General features: G+C 35.0%; 1 protein-coding gene across 1 annotated transcript in view; it reads right to left on the reverse strand.

Annotated features, from left to right (window-relative positions):
- Positions 1 to 4,570: 4,570 nt before the first annotated feature.
- Positions 4,571 to 26,811, reverse strand: part of pdgfrb (platelet-derived growth factor receptor, beta polypeptide) — a 44,672-nt gene continuing 22,431 nt past the window's right edge. Inside the window, exons 10-23 of the mRNA XM_088933152.1 lie at positions 24,710 to 24,930; positions 23,094 to 23,188; positions 22,848 to 22,980; positions 21,898 to 22,002; positions 15,603 to 15,713; positions 14,858 to 15,011; positions 14,291 to 14,457; positions 13,416 to 13,534; positions 12,919 to 13,041; positions 11,425 to 11,536; positions 7,942 to 8,041; positions 7,708 to 7,813; positions 7,369 to 7,607; positions 4,571 to 6,173 (exon numbers count right to left, since the gene is read on the reverse strand). Coding sequence (XP_088789278.1) covers positions 6,038 to 6,173; positions 7,369 to 7,607; positions 7,708 to 7,813; positions 7,942 to 8,041; positions 11,425 to 11,536; positions 12,919 to 13,041; positions 13,416 to 13,534; positions 14,291 to 14,457; positions 14,858 to 15,011; positions 15,603 to 15,713; positions 21,898 to 22,002; positions 22,848 to 22,980; positions 23,094 to 23,188; positions 24,710 to 24,930 — 1,921 coding nt within the window. The 3' untranslated portion in view covers positions 4,571 to 6,037. The remainder of the gene's footprint in view (positions 6,174 to 7,368; positions 7,608 to 7,707; positions 7,814 to 7,941; positions 8,042 to 11,424; positions 11,537 to 12,918; positions 13,042 to 13,415; positions 13,535 to 14,290; positions 14,458 to 14,857; positions 15,012 to 15,602; positions 15,714 to 21,897; positions 22,003 to 22,847; positions 22,981 to 23,093; positions 23,189 to 24,709; positions 24,931 to 26,811) is intronic.

The raw sequence follows: 26,811 nt of genomic DNA on the forward strand, positions 1-26,811 counted from the left end.
GCAATATCTATTTAGGAAGCTCTTTAGCTAGGCCAGGAGAAAGTTAGCTGATACGACCCAAGTGTGGTGCAACTGGCTTATAACTCTCAATGGAAGTGTTTGTGTATTGTTTGTGTATTGTGTACTTTCGTTCTATTTTGTTGTTTTTTGCACTATACATAATTGTTTTGTTGGTTTGTAGGGAGCAGTGTCCAAAGAAACCATCACTGTTGCACCTGAGTGCTATTGCGGCTGAGCCATCATTTGAAAGAACTCACTTAGTCACCTCTCCTCAAAGAATCTGGGATTGTCCAATTTCTAGCACACCACAGATGATGGCTTTGAAGAAGACTGTCAAAGTCATGCTCTTTTCTGTATGTCTCCTGTTTTATCATGTCACCAGGTGTGAGATTTGGTGATCATTTTATAGTTGTTGCTGTTACATGCCGTCTTCCTTTATAAAACATATATAATAATGCAGTCTAAATATTATTTGTCAGGCAGCACACATACAGTATCTCCACTCATTAATGCAGATGTCCATATTAGTAAAAGCAGGATGCATTATGTTGCCATCACACTGAGACGTCTTCATTTGCATTGTCCACTTGGTTGTAAAAAATAGATCTGTTCAGAGACTTGAGACTTCATCAATGTAAATTCAAAGTGAACGTAAATTAGCAATACTATCCTAGCTCCCGTCTCCTTGTAGATTTAATAAAATACTCATATTTTCACCGTCACATAGAGGAAGGTAGAAAATCTCTAAGGGTGCTCCATACATTGTAACTAAACTGTTGCTCACTGTGCAAACACATTTAGTTTTCCAGCTAAAAACTCCAGTTACACAAGGCAGACAAGTGTGTTTATTTTTTACTTCTCTTGACCTTTGAGTTTTAGCCCCTCAAGGATAAAACCACAATCTGCATAATCAGGTCCTTTGTCCTACAAGTTTCAGTCGATTAGCTGCCACACATCTCTCTAACACAGAAGCTGGAAGGGAACTATAGCCCAAATACAGTACATAAGAAGACATCCTACCACAAAAGTTGTTTTGATAACACAAAAGTTAAAGGATAGTAACTTATCTGTTGTTTTGCATGCAGAAAAGATTAATATAAATAACAGAAAAATAACCTTTTGTCCTCCATCTGAAATTTGATTTTTGAACTGTGATATAATATTAATTTGCAGATGCGTTCTGCACTGGAAAGCTAAAATGAGCTGGTGTTCACATGTTCACATTGTCAGAAATTGAAACTGTCAGATGAATAGTTAGACCAAACACAATACAAAAAAATAAACTTTTTTTTGCCCCAAAATTGCCAAAAATGCCAAAAAATTAACTTTTGATACAAAAGAGATCTCCAACATCCCTCTCTACTCTTACCAAAAGATAATCACTATACCAGTCTTTTGGTCATGTACAGATTTGTAAGTGGGTTTTTAGAGTCAATTATGGTGTTTGATTTAGTAGTGGTATTAGCATACTGGATTCAGAAATAACAGTAATAATATAAAATTTCATCATTAATGGGTCAGATAATATTAACCATGTGCAGACCAAAAAGTTTGGAAATTATATTAAAAAATAATGTGTTGAAGTGTTTATACAGAGCTCTATGTTACCTCAGTATTCTATGAACAAGAGCTTCATCACACTATTTTATCCAGAGGGTATCTACAATATCTGCTAATTATCATTTTGAGTTATTACTTAGGGACAACAGTCATGTGCCTTGCTTGTTCTTGTTCCCCTCTGAAAAAGAGAATGTTATGATGTGATAATGTGATGTTTCTTTTTTTGCAGGAAGAAAAGGTTATAATAATCAAACAAACTCGTAAATGACAATACAATTTTTATTCGTAATGTTTTTCATGAACAAGAATATAAAAATGATTGCTTTATATAATTCAAAATATATGACAATACACACTGTAAACATATTTCTGTAACTTTGGTACAACAGCCTTGAAGAGTATGGTTAGATATACTGTAGAAAATATATTGTACACTGTATGCCAAAAGGTGCCTTTGTTTACTTTGTTTAAATGAAGAAATCATTGTGTATTTGAAGTACCTGGAATAAACAAAAATCATATATGTTGATATAGCTATGCAGCTGGCTCTGAAACAGAAGGAAAATAAAGAAAATGGCTCAGGTCAGTTTTTAAATATTGAAATATTTTAAGAGTTGCCTAACAGTGAAAAATCTAAAGCTGGGAAGTTTTACTTCCTACATTTAATGCAGGACACAGAGCTAATAAAAAGTGTATATATGCAACAACGATCACTAAAAAGGAGCAAAACATTTATCAATTTAGGAAGTTCATGTGACAGTAAGAAAATATGTCAAGATGTTTTCTTTTAAAATAGATGTAATAATAACAATAATGATGTGCATATTATAGATACTTCCTTGACTGTCCTTTATACTAAGACCCCTTATATTGCCAGTATACAGAAATTTTAAAAATAAATGCGATGCATCATATTTGTCAGTGAAGGAAAAAAAGGCATCCATTTTATTCCATGTTAAACGGGCATAATACCCTTGCCACTTGAAGTGTTAAGAACATAATTGCAATGTTAGAATTAAATTGTTTTTCAAATGCTTAGCCAATTTATATTGTGAAGGACAGTGAAAGACCATTGCGTGTGAGATTTTTAAGTAGGACTTGTCCAGACGTCATGATTAATCTTTTGAGTCAGAAACCACATTTTGCACAATTGAAGGAATTTGTTCTGCTTAGGAACAGGCATGTATTATTCACATTTTCCTTCTCAATCTATTTTGAGACACTTCTCCACTGACAAATATATTTACAGTCTTGAACCAATATAAATCATGGATAACGTTTGAAATGATACGATAAAACAATTAAACACAAACACAGGAACACTATTAAGAATTGCTAAAATTGCCCATTTAAAAAGAAATATATTTTTCAGCTATAGTACTGTTACTAAGTGCATTTAGTAACAGTATTTTCCTCTTCGAAAATACCCGTCACCTGAATTCAATTTCCTATTGCATTCATAGAAATATTTGCCTAATATATGAACTCTGTTTCCCACTATCACATTCTCTCTCGGAGGCTTATTCTCTTATACTAGCTTTTATTACATATAACTATTAATTTTAAACAAAACAACTTTCTCAAAACAAAATACTTTGATGATTATAATATGATTTTATTTCCATTCATTAAAATATATTACTAACCAAATTCATTCAGCATCTTTCCCCTTAACAGAAAATTAGAAAATGCCCAAGGACTGATGTTTTGCATATGTCCACCATGCTGTCTTCATGATTTCTACTCTACAGTAACTCTCTCTAAACTGACTTTCTGACCAGTATTTCAGTATTTGCTCTAAATTTTTCATACTGTATCTGCTCAGAATGGGCAGTTTTTGTCCATGGTCCTTGTGATGGAGCATGTTATCATTTAGAGCAATGAGCTGTGTCAGCATTCAGGCTGCAAAGGAACAAGCAGAGGGTAATTCCAAAATGAAACCGAAGGCATTAAATATAGAGTGTTTGAACTATGAAGCCTTTCATGAATGCATAAAGAACACAGGGAATGAGAGGGGAGAGATCTGGGGGGGGGTGAGGTGGGTTTTAATGACTGGAGGTAAATGTACAGCAAGACACAATCCAAGAGAAAGTGTGAAGGGATAGAAGTCTGCGAATTGAAAACCAAAATGTAATAAATTGCATTTCTTTCAAGGTGCATTTTCAGCTATGGAAACTGACACTGCATGGAATTGTTAAACAGTTGCTAGCATCTTGTAAAACATATACAATGAACTGAAATTAATTCCATACTAGTAAAGCTTATAGTCTTTGATTAGATCTAGCATTCAGACACATCTTATGCCTGAGCCTGAAAAAGCTTTTATGATGAATTTATACTGAAGTACAATCAATTAAAATCTATTTTTAAGGGCTTCACATGTTAAAGTTTCCCTGAATATTTTTCAAGAATTGAGTACAATAAAAATTTCATTTTGTCCTCTTGTAAAACAATCTTGGCATTAATACTTGTGATTAGAAATTGATTTCATAGTCATCGTCTTGTGGATGTCACAATGCTCCAATTGACATTAAGAAAAAAAAAACAAAGTTTTCTTAAAAACTGGGCTCACAACTCCTCATGAAAAAATTAAAACACAGTTTGGTTAACACATTGTATGTAGTAGTGTAAAATCCAGACTTTTCACTTTGAAAAAACAGTTTTCAAATGTTTTCAGTTGTCAAACCACTAGCTATTTTTTTACTGAATTGTAACACCACTGTACATTTTCATCTGTTTAGTTATAATTGCCAGTACCTGATAATTACCCATCAGTTACTATGTACTGAAGAATTTAATATACAGTATACACAACAATATAAGGGTAACGTTTAAGCAAAAACCTGTTACGAATTCCTTCATCTTTAAGTACCTTTATATTTCCCTTTTTAACTGAACTTTTACAAACATTTTTGTAAACATTCATTTTAACACCTGGAAAAAAAAAACTCGGTCTTATATATCAAAACCAGCAGAAATATATTTAAATTTATAATTTACAATGAGGCTATTTGCTCTTCTAGAAGTGCATTTATTACAGTACAAATCTGCTACAAAAATCACGTTCATCTTTTCTTCTTTGTGCAATATGAGTCTTGGATACAGTCTATAATTGCTAATTGCTTCATGTTGGGGTTGATGTACTTTTATATAGCTTACACATTCTAAAGATTCTAGAAATTGATGGATTGTTCATATAACATGGTAATTAAAAATGATTCCCTTTATACATAAAATAAAAAGTAAATATTTACACATATAAAACTGATACCATACTTTAAAGTTTACACTCTATTTATATTAATATTGGGCAGTGATACAGCTACGCAGGAAGAGTACATTTTCAGTTTCAGTAAATCTTAATTGTACTATAATTTAACAATTTGGGTGTTACTGACATCTTATCAGAATATTTTCAATTAAACCGGGAAATTAAACCACTGTTTAACTTTCAGCAAAACTTAAAGTTCATGCATGTGAACAGTATGTGAACCTTTTAAAAGAATAGATTGATTGTTGACCTTAATAAATGAAAGGTTGAAATAATGTAAGACTTATAAACTTTGAATTTCAAAGCAAACCTATATAGTATGTATGAAGCATTGAGTCAGACATAACTTTCTCACTACACTCCTTATATAGCATTTAATTAAAGCGGCATAACATTACCAGTACCTAAAGAAAATTGCTTTTAGAATTTGGATGATGTAAATATCTTAGAAATGAATACAAGTTAACTGTAATCACAGAGAAAATTCTAAAACAAAGACTCGTACCATAATTGTATATATTTGTCCTAGATCCTCTTGAGAATTGTATCAACATCGTAATGTTTTCTGAATTATAAAAAAGATAAGGTGTTTGTTTTACATTTTTCCTGTGTTATTTGTAACATTTGGTATAATACTACTGAAAATATAATACTATAATACTATTTGGTATATGGATTGCATTTAGTTTTCATGGATTGGGTGTTAAAAGTGATTAGAACTACACAGCCTTATATACTACTCAACACCTGAAGCTGTGAGAGATACAACTGAAGGAAAATCATGCTTTAAAATATCAAGGGTTGTTTTGCTTAATGTTGTTGTTTTATCAGATATTTTATGATTACAAAGATCTCAGTAGATATTACATACATTTCAATAAATCCACTGTTTCAGATAATTTCAGATAACTTTGTATACTAAAACTGTATTTTTATATGGAGCTCCAGCTGTGGAGCAGTGATTATTGTCAATAAATTCGTCAACAATACAATTCTCATACTATATTGCATCTAAACAGTGTCCTTGAAATGATTGCTTAGATGTTACTGATGCCTGCACATATCTGCTAAGCAATTTGTTTTAAAGCATTTTGTTGAAAGCATTTTGATTTACGCCAGCTGTATCCAGACATTGGCTGTAGGTCCATATTCACTCTTAAACCAGAGAGTGAGTATATGCAGGTTGCTGGAGGACCTTTGGGTCGGTTACAGGAAACTTTCCTCTACTTCTGGCTCTGTTTTTTCCTCCTCTGGAGATGAACTGGAGCCCATTTCTTCTGGATCTGTGATGGATGTTTCTAAGGAACCAGAAGCTGGACTGACCTCTTTAAGGTTTTCAGTGCTATCAACAAAAAAAGACATTTACTGTAAGCAATGAAACAAGCATAAGCATAAAGTAAGATTGAGGTCTTCTGGCTACTGAGATTTCACGTGAGTCAAATAATAGGAAAATAATTCCAAATATATCTAATTGAAAATCTCCTTCTGCATTAGGTTGCACTGTTTCAGCTATCACACTTGTTTGAACTAAATAATCTGTATGAAAAATATCTTGATCAAGTCGCTTCTTGTTAAAAATCTAGCTTGGTTAATTTAGCTTTATCATTCCTTTCATTGTAAATGTCTCATTGTTTTTACCCAGAAAATTTAGAGAATGTTCTCGAAATAATGTTATGAGAAGTGCCGTAATTATGGACATTCTGCTCCCAAATGTATATTCTTTATTTTTAAATTGCCTAAATGTTTTTTTCCACAATTTGCAATGAGACCTGCCCTACCAATGAATGTTCAGAATTCACACTTCTGCACCTCCTGTAACTGCTTCACAATAAATGTCTGACTTAAGTCATACAAATAAAATGAAAATGTTTATTTAAAGTCCACATTCTAACTATTTAAGGGCAGAATTTATACTTATAAAATGAATACAAGCCATGTCTTTAACTTTTCAACATTTTTTAAAAAAAATTCATTTAAATTTAATTTCATTAAAAGTAAATATCAGGAACTAAAATAACAACTGGTCTCGGTCAACCAGTTAGCTGAAAGCGTTAAATACAATAAATTAGATTAAATACAATATAATTTAATAGACATAATAATATATAAACACATTGTAATTAAATATGTTTTTAAATAAGGATTGGTTTTAACATTTCATTTGGTTTTGCAATAGTGGGCAATACATGATTTCCCTTTTAGTCATATTTTTGGAAGATTAAAAGCCTGTTTCCTGTAGTTGTCTCATCATCCCCAAACTATGTTCATTGGTGTAATAGAGACATATGTATTAGCACACGCTTTACTGTACAAAAGAAACCTATTAATGAATATGGCAAAACTGTTTCCATTATGCAAACATTCTGCCATACGCTGCTCTATGTTTGCCATGCACTGTATTTACAGTGTTTAGCATGTCATAACACAATTTTGCTAGTTGTGTTTTATATTTAAGAGATCAAATGCCACAAAAATTGCACACTGCAATTTCTTTCTTTAATTTCAGTTGCAATGAATGCTGGAAGGCAACATGTTACCTTGTGGGATTTTCTGCCTCTGTGTCATTGCTTTCTTCACATGCCTCTTCTGGTTTGGGGTCCGGGATGGGGATGATGTACTCATTGTCAGAGGCCAGGGCTTCCTCGCCTTCAGCGTCTTGCCTTGTCCCCGCAGGCAAGGTGATAGGCGACACCTGGCTGCCTGGCATTCTCGGCTTTGTGTGCGCAACAGCAGGGTGATCACTCTTGAAGAAGCTCTCATTCACCTGGTTATACCTCTGCGGGGATATAAAATAATAAATTAGACAATGACTGCATGGAAAGGCAAAAGAACGACTGTGAAAAAAGTACAGTAGTAAGCAAAAGTAGTCTAACTACCTTCTTGTAGCTGTCGCTTAGCATGTTCCCCATGGCGTGAACCAAATACGAGAACTCTGGTCTTTTTTCATATTTTTCCTCCCAGCATTTTTTCATAATTTCGTAACTGGAAGAAATAATAAACCAAAAAGACCCCATCAGACCCCTTCCCATATAGTAATAAAAATGAGCAAAGCACAAGGCAAAAATAAGAGAACAAATCAACCACTGACATACAGTAACTGAAAGACTCACACTTCTTCAGATGCATGAGTAGGTTTGGACATTCTGTAGCCTCGTTTGAGGGCGCTGTAAAAGAGTTCACTCATGGGGAGATCAGGATAGGGGGTTCCTCCTAGAGTCAGACAGCAAAAACATCCAATAAGGTACAACAGACAAGGCAAATGATCTTTGAAAATCTTTCATTGTCTGAATGGGAAAAGCATACATTGTTAGATACCTTTTTTAATTCTAAGTAATGGCTAAGTAATTAAAGCATTTAATATGAGTAAGTCATGTCAAGTGAAAATAATGTATTTTGATACTGAATGCAATCTAGAATTTTAAAACTTTTATTTTGTCGTGCTAAAAAATATTAAAGTTATTCTGGGGCAGGTATTACAACTTAAAAGCAAGAGATAAGCATGTTTTCCCACAAAATACAAATACATAAATTTGAGGATCAGTTTTTTGCAGGTGAGTGGAAATCTGGCAGACTATGACTCCACATGTTGCTGTGCATTCAAATAACAAATAGTTCTTTGTAGAGGCAGAGATAAAGACAAAATGTCTCCTCCAAAAAGGGGAAAGAAAACAGAAAGAAAGTGGAACCATGAAACTCAGACTGGCTGACATTTCAAATGCTAAGAAATTAAAAAAGGAAGAAAAATTTGGAAAGTTTTCACATTGTGACTAAGTACAAAATATATTGAATTTTTTAGTGAAACATATATAAGAAAAATCATCAAGTCTTTCTTCCCTGAACCATTTATTTTCCTTACAATATATCACACTTCCATTTAGTTTGTAAATCTCAGGTCTACAACTTTAAGGAATGTCACCCTTCCACATCGGAAAAATCAGACGTGTGTTGAACTGGTGAGTGACTAAACGGTACAAAAATAGTATATTTCCAATTTAACCTATCAATACACATGCTTATGACAATTATGATCGAGACATGGTAGTGGAAGCATTTTTTCATTTTATGATGCCTTTCAGATCAAGATCGGTCTCCAAGTTACTTTTTGCTTCTTATTAACCAGAAAGCAAATTAAAGTAACTATATTACTGCTCAATGATTTTATGGAGCAGACAAAAACATTCAAGAGTGTAGGAAAAGACAAAAAATAATGTATGATTCATACCGATAAAGGGAAGTCTGGAAGAGACAGAATGCACAACCTTACATAAAAATTAAGAGCCATGAAGTAAAAATATAGCCACACTTTACCACTTCTCTACACAGGTTTAATGAGGATCGGTAATCATTGTTTATCATGACGGAAAAAAATAAAACTCTGTGAATATTATGAGGGTTGAGTTATAATTTTTCTTCAGGACAAACTTCACACTCCATTGTAATGCAAGTAGATAGGCAATTGAAAATCAGATGCTTGAAGTCCAAATTATTATTAAGTTCACATATACTGTAAGCAAGAGTTAATTCAGACTGGGAAGTGTCTCTTGTGAGTCTAAAATAACAGCTTTAATGACAAGACACAGAATTAAAATTGTTCTATTAAGAGATCAAGATATAATTTATAGATCCAACATAAGCAAAAATAAGAATACCTTACAGCTATATGTTTCCTTCTGTGATGTAGCCACACCACAGGACAATCAAAGCATAGGACTCTTTTCCAAAAGCATGAACATTCTAAGTGGTAATTTGAAATCTTAAACTAATAAATCAATTATCATTGGGTGGTCTAATTAGATTCACATCTTTAAGACTGTATAAAATAGGACAATTTTCTTCTTCTGGAAGAAATTAAATCTTCTAGTTGCTATTTATGATCTGACTAACTTAAATACAATGACTTTTTTCTTTAAATTCAAAGTTTGTTGTACCTATTTATAACACATAAAATATTTTAAGGATTTTTACAAAAGTAAAACTATTAAAACTAAATAAAGAATAGCAGGAAGCAAGAGAATCTGTTAATATGTAGAATGTAAGCCATAAGACATTTTTGATTTATTTCAGATTTCATGACTTATATGTAGGCATAAAATAGCAGTATTGTAAATGTTTCAGCATTTAACTCACAGATACATTTGTCATACTTAGAGAAAAACAATTCACATGAGAATACATAACATCAAGGTAAACATTTCCATAACCATTAGTTGCATAAATCTATATAGCCACACAAGGAATATCTAATGGAAGCCCGTTTCCGCCAGGGAGTAAAAAAACGCAACATTGTATCTCAGAATTACATTTCTGTCTCGCAATTGCACTTAAAATCTCAGAATTCCAACTTTATTTCTCACAATTGCGACTTAAAATCTCAGAATTACGACTTTATATCTCACAATTGCGACTTAAAAATCTCAGAATTACGGTATAATTTCTCGTATTTACGACTTTATATCTCGCAATTGCAACTTCACATCTCACAATTTTGACGTCACTTCTGGTGCCAGCAATGAACGTAGCCAGGCCAGGTTGCTCATCTGGCAAAAGAAGCCCACCGTGCTGTTACAGTATGCCTTCTTGTGTCTAAAAACTTTTAAAAAAGCCCACCATCCACTATTCTATCCGGGTACTATGGAAACCTCCCTGTCGGAAATGGGATTCCATAAAAATTAGTGTGATTCATTTGATTTTTATCAGGGCGCTTAACAAGGCAAGTCTTCAGGCCTATAGATCCTGTACGATTTCTGAATATAGTGTAACGGAACGGCCGACATACAGGTTATATGATCTGGTTGCAGTGTGGTGACGGCACCGCCCTCCCCTGCGCATAACAGGGATGCTGGCCGCCGGGGCTAAAGAAGGTCTTCTTTAGCTCAGCTGGCAAGACCTGGGTTCGAGCACATGCAGTGAGGGACATACTAGGGTGGGAGCGGTGAGGGCACAAGCCCTCAAACCCAAATCCATTACAACAACAAAATGACAAGAAATGTGGGCTATTTTAAGTCGCAAATGCGAGATAAAAAGTCGTAATTCTGAGATAAAAAAGATCCAATTGCGAGATATGCAGTCGTAATTCTGAGATGTTAAGTCACAATTGCAAGATATAAACTCGTAATTACGAGAAATAAAGTCGGAATTCTGAGATTTTAAATCACAATTAATCTCGTGATTCTGAGATACAATGTCGCAATTGCGAAATACCATAGCACGTTGTTTTTTTACTCCCTGGCGGAAACGGGCTTCCATAATATCTCCAATAAAGCCTAAACATTTCAGGTATTTAGTTCTTTCCTATAGTTTATGGGGGGCAATGCTGTCCATTACAAATGTGCAGCAGTCTGGTTGTCATGATGTCTACAATGTAAAATCCAAGCAGTACCAGCTTTCAAGATTCAAAGGGAACAGTATCTCAAAACCATGCAGTCTGAAACTGGTAAAACCTAATAAAAAATAAAATAAAGGGGTTTTCAGTAACTAAGAGTACAGTAAAACTGTAATTTTAATGTAAAAAAAACGTTTTGTTACATCACAGTCTGATATTTTAAATGGAAAATATATTTGTATGTGTAGCCAATATTCATGCGAGTACTTGCCCAGAGTGAAGATTTCCCACAGTAATATTCCATAAGACCAGACATCGCTCAGTGTGGTGTAGAGATTGTGAAAAATGCTCTCTGGTGCCATCCATTTTAAAGGCAGGAAAGTCTAGGGTTTAAAAATGGAGTTACACTTATGAAAGTGTTCTGATTTACCTTTCACATTCATTTCTGTTATTGCAACTCTGGAATAAGAAGTGCCAAACAGTGGTCTGATCATGAAACTGTTAACGTTGTGGGTGGTATCACTGAGATTTGACTTTTTCACTTTAAAAATTTGCACATATCATTTGTAATTCAAATAAAATAGGACATTATTTGAAGGTGGTGAATGCTTTGCAAAGTCCTATACATGAATCACAAAATATTACCAATCATCCTAATATAGAAAGAATATTTTCATGTAAAAATGATATTTTAATTATCATACAAGTCCTGTATCATTTTGTTTTACAGAAAAGTAATAGAATAATTTAGTTCTGGTGTAACCCCGGCATCCTGGCTAAGTTTCCCATTGGCCCTTATCAATCATGGCCTCCTAATAATCTCCATCTCTGAATTGGCTTCATTACTCTGCTCTCCTCCCCACTGAGAGCTGGTGTGTTGAGCGTTCTGGCGCACTATGGCTGCCGTCGCATCATCCAGGTGGATGCTGCACATTGGTGGTGGTGGAGGGGAGTCCCCATTACCTGTAAAGCGCTTTGAGTGGAGTGTCCAGAAAAAGCGCTATATAAGTGTAAGCAATTATTATTATTATTATTATTCTGCTAAGTGTTTTTTTTGTCTTTGTTTACTTCGACTGCAGACATTGTAGTCATGCTGGACCAGGGTTTGGATGGTTTTCTTTAGTACAAATTATGGCTTTCCGAAAACCTCAGAGTCAATACAAACTGTGTTTGAATACTCTTATTAGCCAAACAGAATCTGACATGATGTGGTTCAAACTCACATGGACGGAGTGCTTATAAAAATCTCAGTACAATAATGGCCAAATGCCAGCCCATAAGCCACATCTGTACACTTCAATTACAAGTGCTTTCTTTGTTTTGTTTTTATATTGGAACATATACTTAAACGTTTTCTCAAGTACAGTACGTCACATCTGAACTTATCACCAAATGGATAATTTATTGTCTGCTGTATTTGTTTTGTAGATATTTATTAATATCAAGTAATGGGTTTATTCCATGCTGGAAAGAGAAGAAAGAAAACAATGTTTCGGCCATGGAGCCTTCTTCAGGTGTGTGAAGTATATAAATAAAGTATGGTGTATATATATAGTATATATAATAAAGTATGATTTATTAATATCATTCTTTTCTGTATAATTGTACATGTCTGTTTATGAATGTTACATTCTGATTGTTTAAAATGTTTGTTGGAACTGAACTTCTCCTGCCATTTGTTTCAAATTCAGTAGGAACTCTTAGACATGCAATAGCTACAGACAATTATTACTAAGTGCTGGTGATCTGTTCAACATGCACTCACACTGCCTTTAGAGATGTAGTTGGAGTCGTGCATAATGTCTCGTGCCAATCCAAAATCACAGATTTTCACCAGTTTCCCCTCACAAATCAAGACGTTCCTTGCTGCCAAGTCGCGATGAACACACTGTTTTTTGTTAATAGAAGATAAAAAAGAAGACCACGTCAGTCGATTCAGTTTAAAACCGGATGCAATTAAAAATAATTATTACAATCTATCTTTTTGACCTAGCCTTGGGTAGCTGTTAAAAAAATTAACTAAAATAATTTTAGTGCATTATTATATCTTGAATTAATCTTGATCTAAAAGATAGAATTATTTATGTATTCTTTGTATGCAGGTATTTATTTATTCTAATTTAATTTTAAAAAGCTTCAAGGAAAATTTGTGATGATTTAGAGAAAACCAGCAGTCTGGGAAAAGACTGACCAAGTGATGAGAAAAATAATTATAGAAAACTGTCGGGTTCAGTGGTTTCAGTGCTTTGTGTTCACACCTACGTTTTTAGATGCCAGGAAGTCCATTCCTTTAGCCACCTGATAACTGAACCCCACCAGGTCTGTATAGCTCAGAATAGGTGACTCATTGATCACTGGAGCACTGTCATTCCTCTCTTGACCTTGAGTAGCACACAGAAAGCATAATCAATCAAGGCATCTGTATTGCACAAATGTTGTGTTTAGGTCATACAACTCCTCTCTGCAATCTGTCCTCTTGCATGATGGACACCCAAGAACACATACAAAAAGGTTTTCATTTTTTTACATAGATTTTAAATATTACACGGCATTTGAGCATCAATGTACAGTGAAAGTTTAGATGTGTTTTTAAGTGTTTTAAAATGCTTTTCCTAAGCTGCTCCTCTTTCATCTGTGTTTAATATCCAAGCCATTGTAACATAATTGCAAATAACAATACAGTTACACAAATTTTCTCAATACAAGCAAATATATTTTTACTTTTTCAACAAAAACACAACATTTTTTCTTTATTACAAAGGGTGGTGAGTTTATGTCTAACAAAAATAATGCTTTAGAGCATGTTGATTACAGTACCTTTAGTTATTGACTGCATAATGGTTATTCAATTTGTTAAGAACATCTAAAATGTTTTATTATTAAAACAATTTACCAGCTGAATCCAGAATACTACGTTTAGTTTCGGAATCATTTTTGCACCAAATTGTACATTAGGGAATGGCAGAATTCCAATGAACTCTGTAAATCCCAATATCTTTACATAAGTCTAGATGTATAATGTTCTTTTATTATTTTTGTTTAAAAAAAAATAACACGAAAGGAAAAAAAACAACTATATATATACAGGGACAGCGGTTTTAAACAAAACAACAAACACTTATGTTTATAGGATGTACCTTGTGTCTGGTAATTGTCTTGCTGGTAAGGTGTTTCATACACAGATGGTTCAATATCTGCATATTTGATGTTGTCTGTCAGTTCCTGCATAGGTACATACTCTGTAGAGTCATCCTTGCTCATGTCCATATATCCTCCATCACTCTCACTGGTTAATGTTACGTAGCTGAAAAAGGAGGTAAAGGTGTTAATTATCTTTTCTGTAGTCTCTTCCTGTAGGCTATTTTGATAGCATTAACTGTTAAAACATTTAATTTTCCATTCAGTTAGGTTACCCTGTTGGACACAGCAGCATGACATTTTTATTCTCTGGAATACCTGCGTGTGCAGGGTGTGTAATAAGTGACAAAAGTGTTGCGTAAGTGACAGCAGCTCCACAAAATGCATTGCAATCCTAGAGAATCTAATTATGCTTATCAGGCTGTGTATTGTTATCTAAGATTCTTTCTGGAATGTGTCCAAAACTTTGTGTTGCTGTAAAAGGGTAACAACAAAATAAAAACAAAATTCAGCTTTTACAGGTAAAGGCAAATGGTTCATTAAATTGAAAATGACTGCATCCCTACCTTTTTCCTTGACTTTCGATTGTGCTATTTCTACACATTTCAGCATCTCTCCTAGTTTTATCTGCATAGTACTGCAGGAAGGTGTGTTTATTTCTGTGGAGGTAGTCTACCAGGTCTCCATAGCGGCAATACTCTGTAATTAGATAGATAGGACCTGGAAGGAGAATAAAATCTGTTACTGTTGTATCCAGAGGCCATACAGTTTTTGTGAATCACAGTAAAACACTTCATGTGGATCATTGTGGAATATTCAACTTCATTTTCTGCACATTAAACATGCCTTAGTTTAAAAAAATGTAATCATGTTCATTGTAAGGCTTGACAAGAAAGTGTTTTGCAGGCCAGATTTCAAAGCTTTTTGCCCTAACCTTGATTCTTCTGAAAGAAAGTGTAGGAATTGAAATATATCATTTTAGCAAAATTCTTTATACCAAGCTGAACAAATTTTTTTTTTTAAGTTTTGAAAGATGGGTTATTGTAAATGCATATCAGTTGTAGTATTTCAAACCAACAGACGTCTACAGCATTGTCTGTAATGCTGGATTACTGTCAAGTACACCAGGAGAAAAGGGCAGGACAAGAACATCTGCAATTTCTGTATTTAGAGAGATTTAGTAGATTTAATTATAGATTTAGTTTTTACTCAAAATACAATATATTCTTTGCCGTCAGATGTAATAACAGTAGTAGCACATAAGTATTGTTTTTGGTTTTGTAAGTATTTTGTTTAAAGCAGGACTCATACCTCTTTTTGTGCAGGCTCCTAGCAGATTCACAATATTAAGATGAGGGCCTAAATGACTCATTATTTTCAGCTCCGACATTAACGCCTGAGTCTCACTTCTCCTTGCTGTTGCTGTAGAGTGCAAAATGAAAATAACTGTAGCATATACAGGTTTACAAAACGCCATACATACTTAAAAACAAGTAAAAAAAATCTACTGTTGATATGATTAAGTACATATCAAAGTCAACATATTTATTTATATTTCAGAGAGCTAATGTGTGTCTTTTTAAAGAAGAAAAAGAGTTTTAGAATTTTAGATTCACTTTGTATTTCGGACATATACAGATGCAGCCATTCAAAATGCGTGAGGTATTTCGCGGCATACCCCGGTGGGCGTGTCACAGTATCACGCGGTATGACGCAGTTAACGTGGTGTCACGTGGTTAACTATCCGGCGTCGCCTTGTAAAACCGCCAGGGGGAGCTTAACCTCTCATGTACAGCATTTGAGCCTTTAATTTTGAACTGTGTATTACAGCATGTTAATCATCAGTCATTAAAATGTTGGTATATTTTATGAAAGCAAGATTGCTCAGTTGGACAAAAGTACACAGCCTACCTTTATCATAAATATTTATGCATCAAAGCCTTTACTGAAGATATTACTAATAGTATTAATAATGGATGACTTTAGACAAGCTGTATACTCAAAGTATAATTTCTTTAGCACATTTGTACAAGCACTTGGAATCTGTCCAAGCCATACTTTGTCAGGCATTTTGTTTTACTTCAACGGGCATAAAAACTTCCTTGCTTTTAACAGGGCGTTTCATAATTTCTAACTACGAAAATGATTTAAAATGCGACACTTATCATTCAACTAGAGCTTAAAATATCACAAGGATCCTCAAGAGCACAGCAAAGAGTGTATTAAAAGACACTTGTATTTATCAACGCTTTCTTTTCCGTATACCAGATTTTATGGAACCACTTCAGAGGGGTGTCAGCCAGTCAGATTCCAGGATTCGGCACTTTAAAGGAAAAATACACACCGGTATTCCATTTCTCCCTAACGATTTTAAGCATCGAAGTATTTAACTAGCATGTGAAATAGCGTGTGAAAAAGTGGTAGTTTTAAGCTTTTCTGCTAATATAATATGGAATCGATATTGATTTAAATCGTGTTCTGATTTAAATCGCAAACGCGTGTTTAATTATATGTGTTTTTTAATCATAATCAGGCTAATGCAACATAAATTGATACAGTATCTTTGTCTTCTAAGCATCTTAATAAACTTTCAGCATAGCTTTCTACCCGTCAAGATTTATATTTCTTGGGATTTTGGGATCAAACGTGGAAGGATTAGATTATAATCGTTTTTATTTGTCAAATACGTGATTGTATTTCTGAATGTTATGTGACACCTACAGTAGTTCACTGCTTTAAATACATCGAATTAAGAAAGTTATGTGTAGCACTTTAGATCTTTTTTCTGAACCAGGGAAAATCTGATCATGTTTCTCTATAACAATAATAAAAAAAACTTTATTTTACATATCGCCTTTAAAAGTGGCATCTCAAAGCAATACAGTAGATCGAAAAACAGTTAAAAGGGACCAGATTAAATACCAGACAATCGCAAACGCATTTTCAATAAAATTATTTTATTCATTCAGCAGTTTGTGAGAGGAACATCCAGCAGGGAGAGACACACACACCGGTTTTCATTGACAAAATTGTTTTTTTTCAATTCCTTTTGTCTAACAGGAATGTTTTGTTTGTGGACAAACTGTTAGACAAGAGGAAAAGACCGCCTCCTCCTACGAAGCATTAATCGCGTATCTAAGGAAAATTGCAGTATACCTTTGTTCATGCACATCATTATACAGTACAGTATCTCAATTTGTATTTCGATAAAAAAAATCGTTTGCCCAGCCACTACTGTTGTTATTGTTTTTATCCTGTAAAGCGTTTTCTTTTTCTGCGTTTTCCATTTCCTTTTTCTGATCACTCGCTTTCTGGATACACATCTCACCTGTCCTGTTCTTTGTTTTCCTGGTTTGCTGATTATGCCTGCTGCGGTCCACTCCTACCCTCACACCTAAAGAATACTATTTTAAATTTCTTGGCGCAGTTCATTAACCCTTGTATGTGCTGTCCGCGCCCAAAATGCAATTAAAAAAAAGTAAAAAACCGCGCTCAAAATGCAATTTAGAGCTTAATAAGATACACTCCACAGGCAAAATTAAAGACAAAATTAAAGACGATTAAAATCTGTAATCTTTCCACTTGTACTGTGAGTCATCGGACAGTTTCTGCTTTGTGTAAGGATGGTGAGAAAGCTGTGTTCAATGTATTTAAGGGACTCAGAAGTAAAAGAAGATGCTTCATATTGCGTGACTAATTTTAAAAACCAAGTTATAAATGCAGACGCTCCCTCGGTGCCGCGCCGGGTGTAAATATCAAAGTATACATTCCCAACAAGAATTGTACCCATCTGTCAAACAAATAAAACACCTTGAATTGAATTGAGGGAGAGATGGGGGTAGTGGGACAGAGATACTGTAGACAGACTCAAGGCAAATAAGATACTTATGGGTACGCAGGCATTCACGACAGCAACATACGAAACGTTTGCACGTACTGTATAGTTAAGTTATTACTTGGTTTTCAAAGTGCAACGAAATACAATATTGTTGTTGCTGCTGTTCTGGTTGTTTTTATCCCGTAAAGCGTTTTGAGAAGCCACCTTTAAAGGCGATATATACTGTAAAACCACTGATTCTTATGGAATGTGCTCCGCAGGAGATTCAAATTTTTATTTATTTATTTTTTAATCGCGTATCTTAGGAAATCTCAGTATAACTTTGTTCATGAACAGTGGCATGTTACATTATCATTCGTTTTTTTAACAAGGCTCGCCAGCTAATGTGAATCGAAACCTGTCTTGCTAGCTTTTAAAGTCGTGCATGTGTAAACTGTACTAGAGGGCATGCAAGTTACTCTGCCCCTTTCAGCGGCAGGGAGTCCCTCTGCTGCAACACACAGCAGACAGAACGGGAGACTATTGCCTTTCATATCTGACACCAGTGAAGTAAAAGGGGTGTCTAAAGGGGTGATTTTAGACCACATTTTAGTTACTTTATTTTGTTTACTTTTAACATTTCTGTAATTTACAGTAGATGTCACAATAGAAGCCCGAAGCCTATTATACTCAGTCTAGCCTTGGATCCTCTGAGTCCCTTGACTCAGTTATTGCATATTAATTTCTTGAGATACGCGATTCCATATTATATTCCCTTTTAATCAAATTCTAAAAGTATGCTTGTTGACTCCGGTATCGCGTTACTTAAAGACTTCGATGCTTAAAATGTTTAGGGAGAAATGGAATACTGGTGTGTATGTTTTCTTTAAAGTACCGAGACCAGCCATATACTGAACGTTTAAGTTCCAAAATTAATATCGTTTATGGACTTCACACGCGTTGCAGTATGCTCCTATTCTTTTTATGCTCAGGCACTAAAATCTCCCTTCTGCTTTGTGTAAGGATGGTATCAAGAGCAATCTTAAGTGGTGAGAAAGCTGTGTTCAATGTATTTAAGGGACTCAAAAGTAAAAGAAGATGCTTCATATTGCTTGACTAATTTTAAAAACCAAGTTATAAATGCAGACGCTCCCTCGGTGCCGCGCCGGGTGTAAATATCAAAGTATACATTCCCAACAAGAATTGTACCCATCTGTCATGCAAATAAAACACCTTGAATTGAATTGAGGGAGAGATGGGGGTAGTGGGACAGAGATACTGTAGACAGACTCAAGGCAAATAAGATACTTATGGGTACGCAGACATTCACGACAGCAACATACGAAACGTTTGCACGTACTGTATAGTTAAGTTATTACTTGGTTTTCAAAGTGCAACGAAATACAATATTGTTGTTGCTGCTGTTCTGGTTGTTTTTATCCCGTAAAGCGTTTTGAGAAGCCACCTTTAAAGGCGATATATACTGTAAAACCACTGATTCTTATGGAATGTGTTCCGCGGGAGATTCAAATTTTTATTTATTTATTTTTTAATCGCGTATCTTAGGAAATCTCAGTATAACTTTGTTCATGAACAGTGGCATGTTACATTATCATTCGTTTTTTTAACAAGGCTCGCCAGCTAATGTGAATCGAAACCTGTCTTGCTAGCTTTTAAAGTCGTGCATGTGTAAACTGTACTAGAGGGCATGCAAGTTACTCTGCCCCTTTCAGCGGCAGGGAGTCCCTCTGCTGCAACACACAGCAGACAGAACGGGAGACTATTGCCTTTCATATCTGACACCAGTGAAGTAAAAGGGGTGTCTAAAGGGGTGATTTTAGACCACATTTTAGTTACTTTATTTTGTTTACTTTTAACATTTCTGTAATTTACAGTAGATGTCACAATAGAAGCCCGAAGCCTATTATACTCAGTCTAGCCTTGGATCCTCTGAGTCCCTTGACTCAGTTATTGCATATTAATTTCTTGAGATACGCGATTCCATATTATATTCCCTTTTAATCAAATTCTAAAAGTATGCTTGTTGACTCCGGTATCGCGTTACTTAAAGACTTCGATGCTTAAAATGTTTAGGGAGAAATGGAATACTGGTGTGTATGTTTTCTTTAAAGTACCGAGACCAGCCATATACTGAACGTTTAAGTTCCAAAATTAATATCGTTTATGGACTTCACACGCGTTGCAGTATGCTCCTATTCTTTTTATGCTCAGGCACTAAAATCTCCCTTCTGCTTTGTGTAAGGATGGTATCAAGAGCAATCTTAAGTGGTGAGAAAGCTGTGTTCAATGTATTTAAGGGACTCAAAAGTAAAAGAAGATGCTTCATATTGCTTGACTAATTTTAAAAACCAAGTTATAAATGCAGACGCTCCCTCGGTGCGCTGCTCTGGTGCGCCGGCTGTTACACAGTGCCTGTCTGCCGTAAGCGTTACAATATACATACCCAACACTGCTTGTACCCATCTGTCATGCAAATAAAACACCTTGAATTGAATTGAATTGAGGGGAGAGGGGGGGAATACTAAAGCCAATACTGGCTCAATACCCTCAATGGGCTTTGACGTGCTAATGCGTTGGTTTAACAGTCCGGGTGTGGCAGGCTTCCAATGTCAACTCGACTCGATTGGAAGACAATGAACGTATTTTAGCCCTAAATGAATTAATAGCAAACATGGTTTACATAAAATACATTTTTCCAAGAAAGTTTATAATAATACGATCTATAGTTGAAATCTGAGCCTACTTTAAAAATAAAGGAAAAGCATTTTCAGAGAGTAATCATGCTGTGTTTATGTAGAAAAAGCGATTAGGTTTACGAGCAATCTAATTACCTATTCGCTTAAAACGCTATTAAAAATTTACTCTGTTGCACACACACACACAATAGAAGCAGGCACCGCTGTCAGAAGGGAAGATATGTTCAAAATATCGCAAATATCGATCATGTTGCGATATTTTGAAATATAAAAGTCAATTGATTGTCCATAATATCGCTATTCTATTTTTTCGAAGAAATGTTTGTTAAAAGAAAAGACCAGCACCAGCTGGATTCGAAAACACAACCTGTCAGCTGGTAGTCACGTCTACAAGACAGCTCACATGAACAGGCAGGCGAAACAGCCCTACACAGCCCTGTCGCAGCACACGAATACCATTATTAAATTCTTTAGATACGCGATTCCATATTATATTCCCTTTTAATCAAATTCTAAAAGTATGCTTGTTGACTCCGGTATCGCGTTAGTTAAAGACTTCGAAGCTTAAAATGTTTAGGGAGAAATGGAATACTGGTGTGTATTTTTTTCTTTAAAGTACCAAGACCAGCTATACACTGTATGTTTATGTTCCAAAATTAATATCGTTTATGACCTTCACACGCGTTACAGTATGCTCCTATTCTTTTTATGCTCAGCTACTAAGATTTCCCTTCAGTGGTAAAATTCAATACCTACAACGGGCACAGCAAAGACGTTTACTGTCTTTCTACGACAGACCAACGGACCACGAGTGCCCCTGTCGGTCAACCAATCACGTACTGCGGTGCCCCGCGTCATCTTGCGTCATACTGAGCGACGTCACCTGCGGTACGTGTCTGTAACGCGCACTTTGAATGGCTGCATCTGTAGAGCTCCATAAGAGCTCTATACAGCTCTATACTGTAGCTCAGAGTTAGACAGATGATTCTTTATAATAATATTTGGGCTAAGAAAATGTACTATTGTGTTTAGCTTAATTAAAACAAGAAACTTGTACTCATCAGTCACATACATTTCAGCATTTTTACTGCCACTTTAGTGGTGGATTGGGAATGACCAAGGCCATAGGCTGTTCCTTCTACAACCCTGCCAAATGCTCCAGAACCCAATGTACGCCCTGAAACATAGAACGTTTTCACTCAACAGGAGAAAATCTACTCAGGAGAGAAAGTTTAACGGAAAAATACTTCAACAAAGAAGAAAAGATGTATACATATCAATTTGTTATGTACGTAGACATTAAAAGCCTTTAAAACAGTTCACAAACTTTTTTCATGTACAGCTCAAACTGCTCAGCTTCAATGTTGGGGGACGAAGGAACTTTCTAGAATTCTCTAATTTATTTCTGTTTACATAGAAGTAAAGTCTTTCCACAACACACTAGCAGATCATTGTGGAAACTATTATGAATAAAACAGAAATCATAACAAGTGTTATTATAGTTCAAAAACACCTTTCTTTTACAATACGTTTGTCACAATTTAAAAAAGATTCTAAATAATTGTTCTACAGGTTCCATTGGTACTACTGAGCCTATGTTATTATTTTGGAAAATATTAGTATCACAGAAATTGAAATACTAACGGTATATTAGATTATGTTTATCTCTAATACTGTGGTATTCTCTGTGCATTTCATATAATATAGTTTTAGTGGTTAAACAAGGAAAATTAATCTGTCAAAAGGATGCTTGAATGTCCATAGAATTCTGGGGCACAAACCCCTTATGTTTTCCTTGTATTCACTCATAAAATGTATACATTTTAAAATTTTGGAAAAGTCTGTTTTTTTTTATTTAAACAAGTGATTTTTTATTTCTAAGATTTCCCTAAGATTATATTTTAACATGTATAACTGGTTAGACTGAATTCAATATACATGTCTCGTTCCCTTTCTCCCCCTTGTCAGCATTATAAAAGAATGTTTTATCAGGGTTTGTATGGACTACTTTTCTTTTCTTACCTAAGACAAGGCTGTCTCTTGGTACCTCCCAGGCTGAGTCATAAGGGAGGTGCATTGGGTCTACATAGATGTATTCATGGCCATCCGAGCTGACTGACTCAATCACCTTCCAACGAATTTCATAGCGAGGTTTCTAATGCGGAAAGAAGCAACAGCTGCTTTACAACTTTTAACGATGGTCAAAATATTACAATGTGCCAAAGGGAAAGCATGACAAAAAAGGTTGCCCTAGCTTGTTGTTCTCACCTTTTTCCACACTGCTATCAGGACAATGATGGAAATTATAAATATTACCACAAGAGCTAAGACCGCAGCTAAAACTGCCACCTGGGAATAGAGCACTGCAAGAAAAAGAGAATAAAAAAATTATTAATGAAGTGCTATATCAGCACATGCGATATCAGTGATCAGTGAAGGTAGAGATCACTACGACCTACATAATACTTTATGTGTCTATGTTATAATGCCATTCATAACCCTTTATTATCACTCTTCTAAACACCATAACAGATATAAGTTATCAAACTATAATTTCTGCTAACTATAATACTACACTTAACCCTGAACTTAATCCTAATCATAGCTCTTAACCTAAGATATAACATTAGCTTTGATAAATGTTATAAACACTCACATATATATATAGATTATTTTGAAGCAGTAATTATAATGCTTTACAAATGTTGTTATAGAATTGTATAACATGATGGTGTATTGCTAACTGCACAAGACTGCATTTAAAAAGAGTGGAAGTTAATAAACTCTGAAGAATGATTTCAGTGTGGTATTTATTATACTTTTTCTTGTTTTTAACTATCAAGCCAGACATATGGTTATCAGTAAAATAATAATAACTAGGAGTAGACCCACTTAATTCAAAACTGAAGACCAGTACCCATTAGAGTGACTATAACAGGGTAGCTGGATCTAGGTGCCAGATAAGGGGTTTAGCCACTAGAGGGGGGTGGTGAGACACTCCACACACAGAAAAATACATACACATGAGGTTATTAGAGAGCAGGCCTTAACAGTGAGAAGTCACACTACCCCACTACCCACTTAAGGGTTTAAATAATCAACAGTCCTGGTTGACCTAGGGGAGTTGGATCCCCACTGTCAGGTGTGTGTGCGAGTGTGAGGGGAGACTCTGGTGGTTGGCTCATGGGAAGATAGTTCCTCATTGTGAAGGGGGCAGTGAGAAGTGGGTTCTCACGGTGGGGGAGCGTGAAAGATCCTTAGTCTCACAGGGAGACGTGATTTAGTTGGGGAAGGTGAAAGGCTGCAAGGTTAGGAGTGAGTTGTCTGGGAGCATGGAGACGGGAAGATCTCACAGAGTTCTAGCCTCGGCTGTTGTCAGTCCACAGGTAAATAAGAAGACAGTTATACAGCGGACTGGCCTAAATGAGTTTGACCCGTTGAGGGCATTCTACTGCCAGTCGTTCTAAGGTACAATAAGATTAGCACAGGAGAACAGTTAAAGGACTGAGTGAGGGTTAAACCAGTTTTAAATACAATGAAATTGGTGCCTTAATACAGGCTAAACGGAGGTGTGCAGATTCCTCTACACTTGGCAACCAACCAAGGGGGATCTTTTACAGTGATGTGCAGCAATCATTATGTACCAGTAGTCCCAATGCACAGCAGAACAGGTGAAGAAGAACAAAAACTGCTTCACTAATCAGATTAAAATTTTTTGGAAACCCAGATTGTACAAATCAAGAGTGGCATTCTAACCAGCTGGGGATAACACCCCTACTCTTGCGTAAAGTGTGATGGGATCTCTAAAGACCAAGTGGGGAGGAGTCTCAGGTTTTATTCTTAAAAAATTCAATGACAATGCTGGAAGCCAAAAGTAAAATCACCATGAGGCAGATGAGAAAGCAACTTGACATCACGTGTTTTCCGCCCCATTGCGCTCCTGGCCTCACAGCGCAAAGAAATGATCTTCTGCAGGTCCTGAAGGGCGATCCTGCTCTTGGTCAGGTAAACACCACGGGTTTCATTATAGCTCACATTTGTCTGTATGCTGACATTATCAGAGCCTGTAGCGATAAGTGTCCACAGATCACTTCTGTTGGTGCATCTGGGGAAATTCAAAAGACACAATCATTGCACCTTCGATTTCAACCAACAGGTGCAAAACCCATGATAATATAGAAAACAAATATTCCTTTTCCAAATCTCTTGCAATGAGTTATTTCTCTTATGACGTATTTACAGTATGTAGTCATCTTTCAAACTGGAAATTGCTGCTTCTTGATCAAAACCTTGGAATGGCGCAACTTTTAAACATCAGTAGATCTTGCCATATTGATACACAAAGCTCTTTACATTGCAGTGGACAGTAAAAAAATACATTCTCATTATACAGTATGTACCAAATGGAACACTTTTTTAATGTGGAAAGATTTTTGACTATTTAAAATTGTTGATTTGTCAAATGTGTTTTGTCACATTATAAAATGACCTCTTTTTGCATTAACTACAGTAGCTCTTTATAATATAATAAACCATGAATTGTTTATAAAGGCAAAAGATCGTTTTGAATCAGATTAGACCTGGCAGTTAATTAATAATTAGATATCAAATACAGTATTATAAAGCACCCAGTTCAACCCAGTTTTCATCCATGTTAAAACCTGCTTTTCAAAAATGTCATTATTATTTAAATTATATAGTATCCTATTATTGATTATAGTTTCATAAGCAGTGATTTTCTTTTATTTTTAGTAGTGGCAGTAGTAGTATTATCATACTTTTATAGAGTTCCTACCAATAATTTTAAGATGTAGAATGTAAAAATACTACCCTCTGGTGGAGAGACCAACCAACAAATTACAAAATTAATGTTCCATATTTTCTTGAATTGACTTTATATTGTAACAAAATTTATCCAAGCAAAAAGGTGTCTCAGTGTAATAAAAGACAACAGTTGTTAAAAAACCTACTTCCTACTTTACTATGGAGGTAAAGGACATGGGTTTTACCTCTGATAATTTTTTTATATCAAGCAGAAAATATCAAGCTGCTTGCAGCCACAAGGGGCTGTGTGCTTGTCAATGGGAAATGTTTGACATGATGTTTTAATCAATGTCAATTTAATGCATAGACAGTATGTGTTGTGTACAACAAAGTACTGTATTGAAATTTGTGATAATATTTTAAGTTCTGATGGCAACACATCAAATTGATATTGATAATAAAGGTTGTTACCAGGAGAAAAGAGCATTATTAAATCATTAGGTTCAATTTTGTCATTCCATAACTTGAAATACCAAATAACTGTCTCCTTTGATTATGACACGAGACTTGACATTTTTTACAGGATCTGGATAGAGAAACAAAAACCAAGTCTGTGCAGCTCATGTGCTCACAAATTGCCCCGCATTTCCACTATATTGGATCATTACAAGAATCTCAAGAATAACTTACAGTTTGGGATAAGTTATTTTTAACATTTGGACTGCCAATGTTTACATAACATTACTGTAGATCACAGAAATCAGCTCAATCACATACAGTACATTCTAAAATTATACTAAAAGGCTCTATTTGTGCATGCATACAAAATAATTTATAATTATAATAAAATAAATCATAAAAACAATAATAAAATAATTTAAAACAGAGTTTCAAGAACAAGGAGCATGACAGCAATGGCTCTTACACCTGCTGATTCCAGGTAATTCAATTGTCTTAATTGAGTGTTTTTGCTTTGTCATGTACAGTAACTGAGATTTTAAGCATAAACCACATTGAAGATGCTCTGAAGATAAGTTCTGTTCTCTCCAGTCTGTCAGTGAAATGGACAGTCAATGAAATACTTGACATTGTATTGATCTTGAGCTGAGGAATCCATCTCTCCAATTTCTATACCTGTGTGCAGGGTGCACACTGGTACCAACACTCACAACAGGGCCAGTTTAACAGACTTACAATTTTACAGACAGGGCTAATTAACTTA

The sequence above is a fragment of the Atractosteus spatula genome, chromosome 14, assembly GCF_055471065.1.
Source record: "Atractosteus spatula isolate fAtrSpa1 chromosome 14, fAtrSpa1.hap1, whole genome shotgun sequence".
Classification (NCBI taxonomy): Eukaryota; Metazoa; Chordata; class Actinopteri; order Semionotiformes; family Lepisosteidae; genus Atractosteus; species Atractosteus spatula.